Source organism: Sarcophilus harrisii, chromosome 6, assembly GCF_902635505.1.
Source record: "Sarcophilus harrisii chromosome 6, mSarHar1.11, whole genome shotgun sequence".
In the NCBI taxonomy this organism is placed as follows: domain Eukaryota; kingdom Metazoa; phylum Chordata; class Mammalia; order Dasyuromorphia; family Dasyuridae; genus Sarcophilus; species Sarcophilus harrisii.
Window position 1 is genome coordinate 210412075 of NC_045431.1, and position 12792 is coordinate 210424866.

The 12792-nt window shown below is 37.1% G+C and overlaps 1 protein-coding gene across 2 annotated transcripts in view; it reads left to right on the plus strand.

Moving 5' to 3' along the window:
* Positions 1-730: 730 nt before the first annotated feature.
* The window catches only part of GAS2 (growth arrest specific 2), a 144098-nt gene continuing 132036 nt past the window's right edge, over positions 731-12792 (plus strand). The window contains exons 1-2 of one of the 2 annotated variants that reach the window (XM_023506297.2): positions 731-889; positions 11683-11847. In XM_023506297.2, the coding sequence (XP_023362065.1) occupies positions 11700-11847 (148 nt within the window). In that variant the 5' untranslated portion in view covers positions 731-889; positions 11683-11699. Of the gene's footprint in view, positions 890-1446; positions 1660-11682; positions 11848-12792 lie in introns of those variants that run through there. The other variant, XM_003773639.4, reaches the window with a different exon arrangement.

Sequence of the window (12792 nt, forward strand, 5' to 3'; positions counted from 1 at the left end):
TAAATATAATGGAAATTTTAAGTTCCTTTGCTTGGATCCTTTCTCTGTAATTGTTAAAATTCTATGACTTCTAAGGAAAATTTAAGTTGTATGTTTCAGATTCATTTACACCATCTCATCAAAACACTTTTGTAAGAGTTTTCTGATGTTCTAAAAACTTAAAATCCTGGAAATCATAGGCGGAGCTGTTTGAGGGGCTGGGAAGTGGGGAAAGTTTTAAGAATAAATGATTGTGTCCAAAAAAATGTATCAATATTTTATTCAGTGGAACTTGGAATTAAAAAAAAAATGAAAAATCATTGAACAAAGTGCCCAAAATGCTCCCTCCCTTGGCTCTCCTAATACTTATTTTTGGCATGAACATATCATAAAGTTCTAGGTTATTTAGAACAAAATAACTACTTGCAATCGAATTTCAATCAAAATAATTTCTTCTTTTCTATTTCATAATATCTATCTTAATTCTCCACTTTCAGCTTAGTGTACTCCTGAGTTTTTAGTTCCCGTTGATTTTCAAGGGAATCATATTCAAGGGCAATAACTATGCCCCCTTCCTCGCATAGCTGGATGAAAGAGGTAAGAGAACATGGGGAGTTAAAAGAAAGGAAAAAAAAAAAAACCAAAACCTTTTCCCTCTAAAGTGTACCTCTTTCGAAATACGCCAAATGGAAAGTGATAATGTGATATGTAAGTAAACTCAACAAGTGAAGGGTTCTCATACGCATCTGAGGTGAAGTGGGAAAGGGAACATCTGTTCTTCTACCTCTGCAACCTCTGCAATTCAGAACAGGACTCCTCTCCTTCCAGAATATACCCTCCTAATAAACAACAGTTGGGGGAAATTGTCTGTGCTGTTCAGCATAAAGGAGGTTTGCTGAGTGGAGGCAAGGTGAGATAATATTTCTTTTCTCAAAGCGAAATGGCAGTGAGCTTGAACCCCTTCTAAAATCTGGCATTTTCAATTAAAAGAATCACATTTTAAGAAAGTGTATTGTTCACTTTAGAACGAAGAGGGTCTTTAAAAAAAAGTTACTAGAGAACATAATGAGACACATATGACCCTGGAATTGTAAAACCGCTGGCTTAAAAAGCCAAAACTGTTTCAGCATCCAGTTTTAATATTATGCTAAAGCCATTTACTTTGTGAAAACATAGAAGTTAAATACTTTTTTTTTTGGTCTTCCTTAGGTCAGTGTTTGGGGGATTGGGGGGGGGGGGAGAAGCGAGGAGTTTGGACCTGACTTCGGAGTTGCTGCCAAGGGTTTGTAATATAATATCTCAGCATTTCAAGGGTAAATCAGTGTCAATTGCGTTTGCCGTCCAGCAGAAAAAGTAAGCATTTTACTTCCGTTCAGTCTATGTGGACTGATGAAATGTAGGAAATCTGTTTCTGGCAAGGGGGTGGTGGTAGTTGGGGGGGGGGTGGAAATCGTTTTCCCAAACATCACCAAGCCGAGCGCCCAGAGAAGTATGAAGAGAGATTCTGCGCCTGCTGGAATCAGAGCTGCTGCTGCTGGTGGTGGGGTAAGGAGAGACCTGCGGGACGGACTTCCAGAGGAGGCGATCTCAGACCCCCGGAGCGGGGCACGATAGAGCCAGGCTGCCTTCCACGAGCAGAAGCAGCAGCAGCAGCAGCGAGCACAGCTCAGAGACGCTGGGGTGAGAAATGCCCGCAGCTAAGTGGCCGGGGGCGCGCACGCGGCTTTCTCCCCAACGCAGCAACCGCAGTCGCAGCAATGCGGATATTTTGGGAGGAGGAGGAGGAGGTTTACAGGAGCAGGAGAGCTTGTTTTGGGAGGGAGGGGGGGGGAAACTGAGTTCTTGATGGCGTTTTCCCTAAAAAGCAAATAAAGAAAGGAGAGGGAGGGCAGAAGTACGCGGGTCCCGAGCCTAGCTGAAGCAATTGGGGAGATTTTGAGCTGCTAAAGGGAGGGTGGGGGACCCATGAGCCTCGGGAGCTAGGGATGATTTGCTGAATTGCTGCAAACAGCGAAAGGTTTCCAGCACACGGCAGTCAAAGACTGCGACAAATGTCTGCAGCGCGGAAAAAAAAGTGCTCATGCAGTTCTAGCCAACCAGGGAGAGGAGGGAAAGTGCCTAATTGGTGCCCGGATTATACAGACTTTAGGCAGGGGGGAGGCTTTTAGTGAATCGGGTCTTGACTTTTTTTTTCCTCCCTAGAACCGAGGAATAGAACAATGATGGATAGAAGTAATAATGATGGGAGGGAGCACTGTGGCAATCTTATTCTCAGCTGATGAGCTAACCAGAGTTTAGCCTTTTCAGGCCAGGTTAAAAACAATAACAACAACAAATGTTGTTCGCTTCTAAACCTGATAAAGCTTTGGGAAAAGCGATGGTTTTAAATTAAACCTTCAACTCACCTCCGTGGGCATTTGTTTCTCTGGCTAGTCAAACGTGTACAAAGCCCTCGGGAGCGTTTCCTCAGTATGACTTAGATTTGCCTGGGTGGCAGAGGGCAAAAAAAGGGGACAGGCTCGGAAATGTTCCTTTCGCCAGGAGGCAGAATTGAACTTCAGCCCATACTACCCTTCTTTCGCTCGAAGGTCTTAGAAACCATAGCCATCTTTCCTCACCCCCTGCACTGGCCCCCTACCTTCCCTTTGCCCTCCTCCGCCCGCGTTTCTTTCTGCATCTCTGGCCCTTCTTGTCTCTATCCTGCAGTATTTCGTCGGGGAAGAGGGGAGAGGGAGCCCTAGCAATCTCAGCTCAATGATGTATGGGAACCCTTGTGTAACTGAAATAGGATCTGCATCTGACCACTCTGCCCGAGGCGGCATTTAGTGTCCTACAGCTGAGGCCCAGAGCTGGGAGCGCCAGTAGGGGAGAGGAAGCGCACCTTCCATCCCCTCCCCGAGCGTCTCCCCTGAGATTTGCTCAGGTCAAGTTGGTCGTCTTCTCTTAAAGCCTTAGAGTTGAGCGGTTTTCCCAGTTGACCCGCCTTTGGCTTCCTGGCTGCTGGCTTTGCCCAGTCTGGCCTTCGCCACCGGTCAATGAATTCCTTTCCAAGGAATGCTCTCCCCTGACTGCAAGGTTGGAGGTGGTGGTCATCTCCAACATGGCTTCCTCTGCTTTGACCGCTTAATAGAAGGTAAGGGACTGAGGCAAAAAAGACTGAGAATTCGGGACATACATGTGACAATTGCCTTCTCCAGGGGGATACCCCTGAGGTCTCTGACAGTGTGGTAGACCACAAGGCAGATTAAGGATTTCATTTTCACTCTAGAGGGCACTTGCTGACATCCTGGATGGCTTGGTATTAGCGGGTAGTGGTTTCTTTGAGACTTTGATGATGAGGCTTTGGTAAAACTGGTTTGTTGGGGGCTAGCAGGCCTTCAAAACCAACAAGTTGTTGTCTTGTATCCTGATGAACTAAGTCATCTGTCCAACGGGGAATAATGTGTTTATGAAATCTTGAAACCTTATTCAAGCAGAGGATGAATCCATTGACTATCATGTCCCCAAGTTAGCAAATAGAATTTGACGTATTCATAGTACACCATGGAGCTGAAAATGACCAGTAAGGATGCTTCTAATACAAATGGTCAGGGCATAAGTGGTAAATAATTTGACATTTAGACATTTAAATCACAACAGAGACAAAATATGTATAGGTTTCTTCTCAGAAGTTTTTTATGATATTTTGAATGATGGAACAAACATTAGCATGATTGGGGGGGGGCTGGGAAAGCACAAAGTTTAGAAGCAGTGGACTGGACTAAAATCCCAACTTTCTCATTTTTCACCTGTGTGACAATGGGCTAGTTATTTAACCCATTTCCTTATTGTTGAAATGAGACAGTTGTGTTAAATGACCTCTAAGGCTCCTTCCATTCTAGTTCTATGATCCAAAATTACCGATCCCATTATACCTGGGTGTTTATAAATGAAAACTATTTCCCTGATGTTTCTGATACATATATATGTGTGTATGTGCACATACACACATATATCTATATATGTATTCTTTCTTTAAACCAGGGAACTAAAAACACTTTCATATCAATATGTAATATGATAAAAGATTAATTAACTTAACTATAGTATGTTTAAATCCAGCACAAATTTTGTTTCAACCTTTATTCATAAAAGAGAAGGCAAAGGCTTCTTATGAATTAGGGTTTACTTTATCAGGCAGATTCACATTTTGATATAAGTCCTTTAAAATTCTGTTTGATTAATGGTTTTTAAAGGCAATTTCCCATTCTTTACTTCAGTTCTACGTCCAGAATTAATTGGGCTTGGAGTTCAGAAAACTGTGCTAAATTGACACAGTTTGTTGAGATCATAGACCAACTCATAAACAACTGGACTCCCTTATGATGTTAGAAATGAAATCTGATCCCTTCCTTTTATTTATTTGTCATAATGGAGGATAAGGAGTATGTGACCCTTGCATTTGGATAGAGCATAATCACATTTCTCTAGTTGAAGTCATGGTTAGTTATAAAATATAGGAGTCGACAATATCCTGTATTAGCAGGGGTAAAATACAGGTCATGATTTAAGTGTGGTGAAGAGAATTGGGAACTAAGAGTTTTAAGATGTGGCACTAGCTCTCCTAGGAACCGTAGCTATATGACTTTGACCACATATATTCCTGGCCTTTAGATGTAAAGTTAGGGAAGGGAAAGAGATATTTTCTAAGCTCTTACTCAGCTCTTAAGATTCTATGACATTATAAGGTATTTGTGATTTGTCATAAGTCTATATATTTCATCAGTAAAATTTTATTGTCATTGTGTATCATATATATTATATGTACATACATGTATATACACACATATACAGACTGACAAATTTATGCATGGTTCTTAATTTTAAAAAATTCATTAATAGGCAGAAATTGGCTCAGAAACAGTTACTTCTTGTGTAACTTTATGTAGTATATTTTTGTTGGACCCTGAGACATGGGATTTTTCTTGGTAAACATGTTTAGAAAATATAGAGCTCTAAAGTCATATTGAGATTTTTGAGAATTAATCTCTCATGAGTCAAACCACCAAAATCTTTGTGATAATGAAAGTCCTTATTGTTGTGATTTTTTTCCCTAGTGGAGGATAGTTCAAATGATGAAAATAATTTTGTCTTTCACATGTGAAGATAGCTCTATTAACTTATGTACCTTCAGTCTCCCCTCCCCCATTGGGATGAGGGATGCTGATGAGCTATCCATATTGCTAAACTTGTTCCCTCTTGTAGCCCATGGGGCACATTAAGAAGGTAAGCTGTGAGGTTTTGAGGTATAACTGTAAGATCAGAGTGTAGTTAACTGGTTCTTCAAGTGAGGAGCACCTTATGTTGGGTGTTTTAGCAGTGATTGAACTAAGTAACAACAGATGAGAAGAATGATCTACTATTCTCTATCATACTTTACTACTATAGCAATAATATTGAGAAATATACCTTTTATTTCACAATTAGATTCTTTTAGATTCATTTCTTAAATAACAATGTTTTATTTAAAATATGCCATCTTGGGATTTATTAAAAGAAATGTGGTATCTGGAACCTAATGTAGACATGAGGACTGGCTTCAAGTATTTTCAGAGTTGTCAAGAAAAAGAATTTTTGTTCAGCAGTGTCTGATTCTTTGAAATCACATTTGGGGTTTTCTTGGCAGTTACTGAAGTGGTTTGCCATTTCCTTCTCTAAACTCATATTTTACAGAGGAGAAACTGAGGCAAACAGGATTAACCCACAGAGGGTGTTCAGGTAGTAAATGTCTGAAACTGGATTTGAGTTTTCTTGACACAAAGTTGAGTTTTCTTGACTCCAGGCCTGGACCACCATCCTCTGTACCACCTATTTCCTCCACAAAAGTTCTGGTTTTGTTTCATTTGATATCAGAAAGCAGAACCAGAAGCAATGGGTATAAGTAGCAAAATTTAGGCTGCATCTAAGGAGAAGCTTCCTGTATTTATTAGCATCATCCCTAAGAGAAACAAGTTGCTTTGGGAGGTGGTTGATTAACCTTTATGAAAGATCTTGAAACTGGGAATAACTTAATATCTTCAGATAGTTTCAATTCTTCCAAAGTCTGATTTTGAACATTTCAACTGCTTCCATTTTATTTTTCTTGTTCACACCACTTCTGAATTTAAATTCAAAGAGAGTGTAGGCAATTTTCAACAATGCTACTGAGTCACACTAAGACAGATACTAATTTTCATGAGTTGTGTACCTATGGACAGGAGACACTGAATTAATACTTCTTATTCACTTTATAAGGGGTTCTAAGCAGTGGAGGCATCAAACGTGGCAGTGACCTTAGATGCTTATGTTCCTAGGATAAGTTGAATAATTCCATTATTATATTGATCACCCACAGAACCCCACCTTACTCCCTGATGTATCCCTCTTGTGTTTCCAGTCCAGGGGATAAGTCCATTTCAGAAAAAAGGCTGCCAGCAGAAGCAGTCTAGATTTCCAGTGGCTAAGTTCTTTAAAAAAAAACAGTATAGATGCTCATGTATACATATATGAACACAAACTGATGTTAAATTACTCTTATTATTTTGACACAGTGATCATTTGCTACTGTAGAGGGTACTCCTGTGCAAATATGGTTGGGTTAGCCTTCAAGAGATCTGATTCTCATTTTTTTTATTTTTTTGAAAACAAAATCTTCTGAAATCCATATTTCTAGCAAATTAATATTTCAGTTTATTGTTTAAGGGCACCTCTCATTTTGAATTTAAATTGGTTGTTGTGTTGCTTTTGATCTTATAGATCAATCACAAAACTGGATGTGAGGTAGATTTTAATCCAGTATTATTCTCTAATCAGAAAACTAATACCCAGACAGGTTAAATGATTAGTCCAAATGGTAACTTAAAAGAAAAAAGAATATTCCTATTTTATTCTATGATAAGGTTTTTTTTTTAAGTAATTGAATAGAGCACTAGCCCTGAAGTCAGGAAGACCTGAGTTCAAATCTGCCCTCAGACACTTAACACGTCCTAGCTGTGTGACCCTGGGCAAGTCACTTAACCCCAATTGCCTCAGCAAAAAAATAAATAAATAAATAAATAAATAAAAATAAAAATAATTGAAACCTGAATGTGTATGAAAGCACAGTCCTGAGACACCTAGAGTGTACTCATCTCAGACTGGAGTGATAACCTAATTTTTTCCCAAATAACTATTATTAGGGCAGCTAGGAGAATCTAAGTTCAAATGCAACCTCAGACACTTAACCCTTACTAGCTGGGTGACCCAGGATAAGCCATTTAATCCCCATTGTCTCTAAAAAAAATGACATCCAAATAACTGTTACTAAGTAATATTCTATTTCTTTCAACATATTATATTCAATGTCATAGACTGATCCAGCACCAACATTCTAATAGTCTGTGATCTCTAGAGTTGGATAGTATTGCATTTTGGTCATTTAATGGATCTCTAGACATTAAAAAAATCCTATTTAGTTACAGTTAGTTACAGTTCTCATTATTGAGTTATTCTCAAGGATCCCAGAGCTGCGGTATCCTGGACAGATATTTTAAACATGTGATGTTTAGGTCATTGCATCATCAGTGTCTTCATTTGTCCCAGTATTGGTTCAAGTGTCATCTTAATTATTATTCCAGAACCTCCTCAGCCATGAAAGGAGAAATAGCATTAAACGTTCATAGGAATTCTGTTTGATTTATCTTTTTTCTTTATAAAATGAAGTTTTTAATAAATTAATAGTCCCAAGCATTTAGCCCTCTACTTGTCAAAAGGACAGATGCAATTCCCATGGCATCGGAATTAGAACTTGCAGGAGCAAGATATTATTTATTCCCTAATCTTTTCCTATCTCAGTTTTAAGGAACTTTTAAATTTACATAACTTTTCTTGGTAATCCATTAGGTAGTACAAGAGAATGCAGAGAATCTGGGTTTGAATCCTATCCTTGCTACTTGCTACCTGTGTGACATATTTGAAAGTAAATTATTTCTCTTTCCTGGATCTCAGGTCTTTCATTTGTAAAATAACAAATTGAGCTAGACTGCTAAAGCCCTTTCCAGTTCTAGTTCTAAGAGATAGGAGATAGGGATTTTATTGGTATCAGAGTCATACAGGCTTGCGTGTATCAAAGGAGAGATCTAAACTGTGTTTAGATGTTTTGAGACTAGATCCTTATAAGCTATCCTTTGCTGCCTCTTCTAGATTCATGGTCCTATGAAAAAAATATTCTAATGCCTAAGAAAAATATGGTTGAAATTTCCCCTATGTACATTGCTTTATATTTTCTGACATAAATCTTTCAAATTTCCATATGTCAAAATATTTCTTCACTAGCATAAGTAACTAAATTACCTTTCTTTACCATCTTTAGTCATTTAGTAGCAAACTACAGTACACATGATATCAGTTCAGTTAAACTCTTGATTTCCACCATGACAATTGATTCCATTCCATTTTCCTTGTTTATCCCTCTTTGGAGTCTAAATTTGCAAGTCCATGGGTCATTTCCAACAGTGCTACTGAATCCCACCAAGACAGCTAGCTATTTTGCTGATCATGTGAACATAAGGATAGGAGAAACTGAAATGATACTTCCTTCATTTCATAAGGGGTTCTAAGTAGTCAACACATCCAAGCATGGCAGTGTCTAAAGATGGCTAAAGTCCTAGGACACGTTGAATTGGATAGCTCTGTTATATTTCTCATACACTGAGCCTGACCTCACTTCCAGCTCTATTCCTCTTATTCTTCTATCCTGGTAGTTAATTAAGCCCATCACAAAGACAGTCTATGTACCCACAAATCAAAAAATGCTAAATTACTCATTGTTTCTCCATGGCGTTCATTTGCAAACATTAGAAGATAGTTTGAATTACATTATTGGACAAGCACTATCCAAGCTGCTGGGCAAATAAAGGTGCCACTGTAAAGGAACATAAAAAGTGCTCTGTTTCCCAGGATGAAAGGTGTAGAAATGGATCCCTCTGGCTGGTTGGAAACTGTTACATGCCATTAGGTGCACTGTAAACCATCCTGGGCTGAATTCTCAGCTGGACAATGAACTTAAGAATCGAAGCTGTCTTCTTGCCTTTAGAGTGCAAAATAGGACGGTGCTGCATAAATGTGAGTTGGAGCATCCATAATAGGATGTAGGTAAAGTTACTGAACCATTGCATCTCACTTTCAGGAAAGTAGTGGGAGAGATTGTTTCTTAAGAAGAAAGCCATTTTAGAGGTAACCTTTTAAAGCTTTCAATTAGTTATTTAAATGTATGAGTCATGTGCTAAATGTATTATTGCATAAATGTTTTATTGGGGAAGTTAGCCTATAGGAATTTTAGGAAGCATTTGGAAGCTGGGTTCCCACTCTCCTGTCCCAGGAAGTGTTGCCTTTTGGATCAGTAATATTTTCTGCAAAGAACTGGGGCAAGTGTTTTAGGTTTCTAGTTTCACTAAATTTAGGGACTGTAGCACTTTATATGAATAATGTCATTATGAGCTGCAGAAGTTATAAACAACGGGAAACTCAGCTCCCTCTTCTGACAACTTGGTAACATATGGCCAGACAGATTACAAAACATTTCAGCAGCTCTATGACCTTGGCAGCTAAAAGGTATGAAAACTTTAAGAGGGATTTATCACCTTCAAGGAAAATTCAAAACTGGAGCACCAGTTCTTTTTCTTTTTCTTTTTCCTTCTTTCCCCCCTTTTTTTCTTTTCTCCCCTGATGAAGAGACAGGCATTTCTATAAGAATATCTTTACAAGGAATATTTCCAAAGAATACATAAAATACAAATCAACAGGTGATTAGGTTGTATATTCATTGTTTGCTTTTCATTCCCAAGAGACTTACCAAATATTGCCTTCTCTTCTCCAAAGTCAATTCTAATGTAAAAATTAAATACTTTGGACAGAGTGACATTTTCTTAGTCACTGGAAAGACTAAATCCCCAAATTTAAAAATTTTTAAAGAGAATTTTCAAAGGCTATTTAGATAGGCAAAGTGAGTGAGTGGAATGTGGTTGTGTGGATTTGTGTTTCGGATTAACTGAGCAGAAAAAGGGGAGTTCAGTCAAGAGCAATAGTGAGTGGCATTTCACTAATATATTCCTTAAGAAATTGACAAATACCTGACAATTCCAGGATATGTTAAATATAATAAAGCATTTTGTCACCTTGTCTGCTATAAACACATTTGTTTTTGCTGCCCGATTCATTAGTGATCATGTGATTATGCTCTTTATGTACAGATAACCAAAGAATAGTCCTTTCCTCCTAATTGGGACAATTAGTGAATTTGCTAAATTTAAAATTTTAGCTGTTGGATAATTAATTCTTTAACCTCATTTCCCATGTCCAATGCATATATAAATACAGTAAGTTTAAAGTCAAATGCTGAATGTTTGAAGAAACTTAATCAGTTCCTTTGTATGTGTGGGGGGTGAGTCTAGGAAACTTAATCCCAAGGGTCAAAAGAAAATGGAATTTACCTTTGTTTTATAGATATGAGATCTTGGCAGGTTTAGTAAGATGATGCATTCATTCTTTTTTGGTGTTTTGTTCCTTTCTATCAATTATTGATGCTGACTTTTATTCTGATAGTAAATATAACTCTATGGAGTAATCAAATGTTAAAAACACATTTGAGATTTACATATGGTTACCGAAGCTGTAACTTCTCACCAGTCTTATCTTTTACTTTTTTTAAAAAAAAAATCATTGTTATACTTAAAAACTTTTTCTTATGTATCCTTTCCCTCTTACACATATCTTTCCTTGTCACCTCATTCCTTACAACTCCACCTCTTCCCCCAAAGTATATAATAAATGAACAATTTTACTACTAAGAAAGAGGCTTTTAAAATCCCCTAAAACTTCTATAGTCAAAGCTAAAGAATAATGTTTTTATATTCCGGTTAGTTGTCATCATTAATCATTATCAATTAATATTTCTTTAGCAGGTACCAGCTTGGTAAATAATCCTCTAGAAGGAACAAATATTTGAAAAAGGAATGAGGATTTCTGAATCACGAATTATATGACATGATTAATGTCATTGATTTCCAAAGCTGTCAGTTTTCAATGTTTGTTCTAAATAAAAAAAAAAAACGAATTAGATTGAAAATACAAGTATTTGTAACAACAAAAATATTATGACTTAGCTTTTAAAGAGAAAAATTCTATTGATTTAAAAAATACCAAATCTTTTGTTTGCTGTGACTATTTGCTCTTTTGAATGAAAATCAGTTAAGAAAAAATGACCAAAAACATTACTCTATTTGACAATTTAGGTGACCTTCTGTATCCATTATCTATTACCTCTATATTGAAAAGAAGAAACTATGTTTATTAGTTGAATATTGAATTGAAAAAAAACTGTGTTTATCAGATATTTTAAATTCAACTAACTGTTCTGTTTTAACCCCAGTTTATAAACTTGTTGATTTTTGTATTTGACCTTTGGTTTGGACTGTTTTCTGCCAAAATGATCAATACACTGGGTGAGTGTGAACAAAAGCAAACTCAGATAAAGGAATAATGGCACAACATGTAGTTTAATGATTAAGCATACTTTTTGTCATCAAAGCATCCATGAGCAAGGTCAATGATTATATCGGGAGCCTCAGCTTGTCAACACCTACATTTGTCAGAAATCAAATGTAAGCCTTTTTCTAATCAACTCCAACTGTTCCGTTTCTCAAACAGGTATTGCTACCAGATAAATGATGTGTACAGCCCTAAGCCCAAAGGTACGAAGCGGCCCGGGACTCTCAGATATGCATCAGTACAGTCAGTGGCTGGCCAGCAGACATGAAGCTAATTTGTTGCCGATGAAAGAAGATCTTGCCTTGTGGTTGACAAACCTATTAGGTAAGGTTTTAAGATCTGATCTGGTGAGCACAAAGTAAGTTTTTTTTTCCCCATTTGTTTTGCTTGTTTGTTTTGTTTTATATCTACAGTTACAATCACATGAGCAGGTGAAAGAACCATGGAAAGATAAACTGATCTTATTTCAGTTTTTTAACAGTGAAATCTAAAGTTTGTGGAAAATTCCAATGACTTTTCCAAGGTCTCCCATAGTCTGTTTTCCATGATACCAATATAATGGATTAAAAAGTTCAGGAAAAATGGATTGTTTTATAAAATACCAAACAGCTGGTTTAATTGATCTTCCTTCACTTCATACCTCTGCACTCCCATAACCTAAGGGAAATGATTTATTTGATTGGCAATTGTGATATTGTTTAATCACAGACATTGTGAAAATTTTCCTAATGAACCAAGTCTATTGGCTACTGGAAAAAAATTGTGACAAAGTCAGTAAGCCTGACTTTTGATCTATTGTTTGGAGATCTTAGGAATTCTACTTTCTAATTTTCAAAATGAGAATTAGAATATTCACAATGATTTTCTATTTGGGCATGGCTCTATAAATTATAAAGTACTATATACTTGTAAAATGTTTAAGTAGTAATAGTAATAATTGACATTTAGATTGTGCTTTAAGGTTTGCAAAGCACTTAGTATATGTTATTTCATTCGGTCCTGACAACCTTATGAGGTAAGTGCTATAAGTCAATCTGGAGTTAGGACAACCCAAATTCAAATCTAAACTCAGATAGTTACTAGCTGTACCTCCTTGGGCAAGTCACTTAACCTCTGTCTGCCTCAGTTTCCTTATCAGTAAACTGGAGAAAATAATAGCACATACTTCCCAGGGTCGTTATGTAAAGAATATAAATAAAATAAATTATTTAAATATGAATAAAATATGTTAAGAAATTCACAAATCTTAAAGAAGGCTATTTAGATATT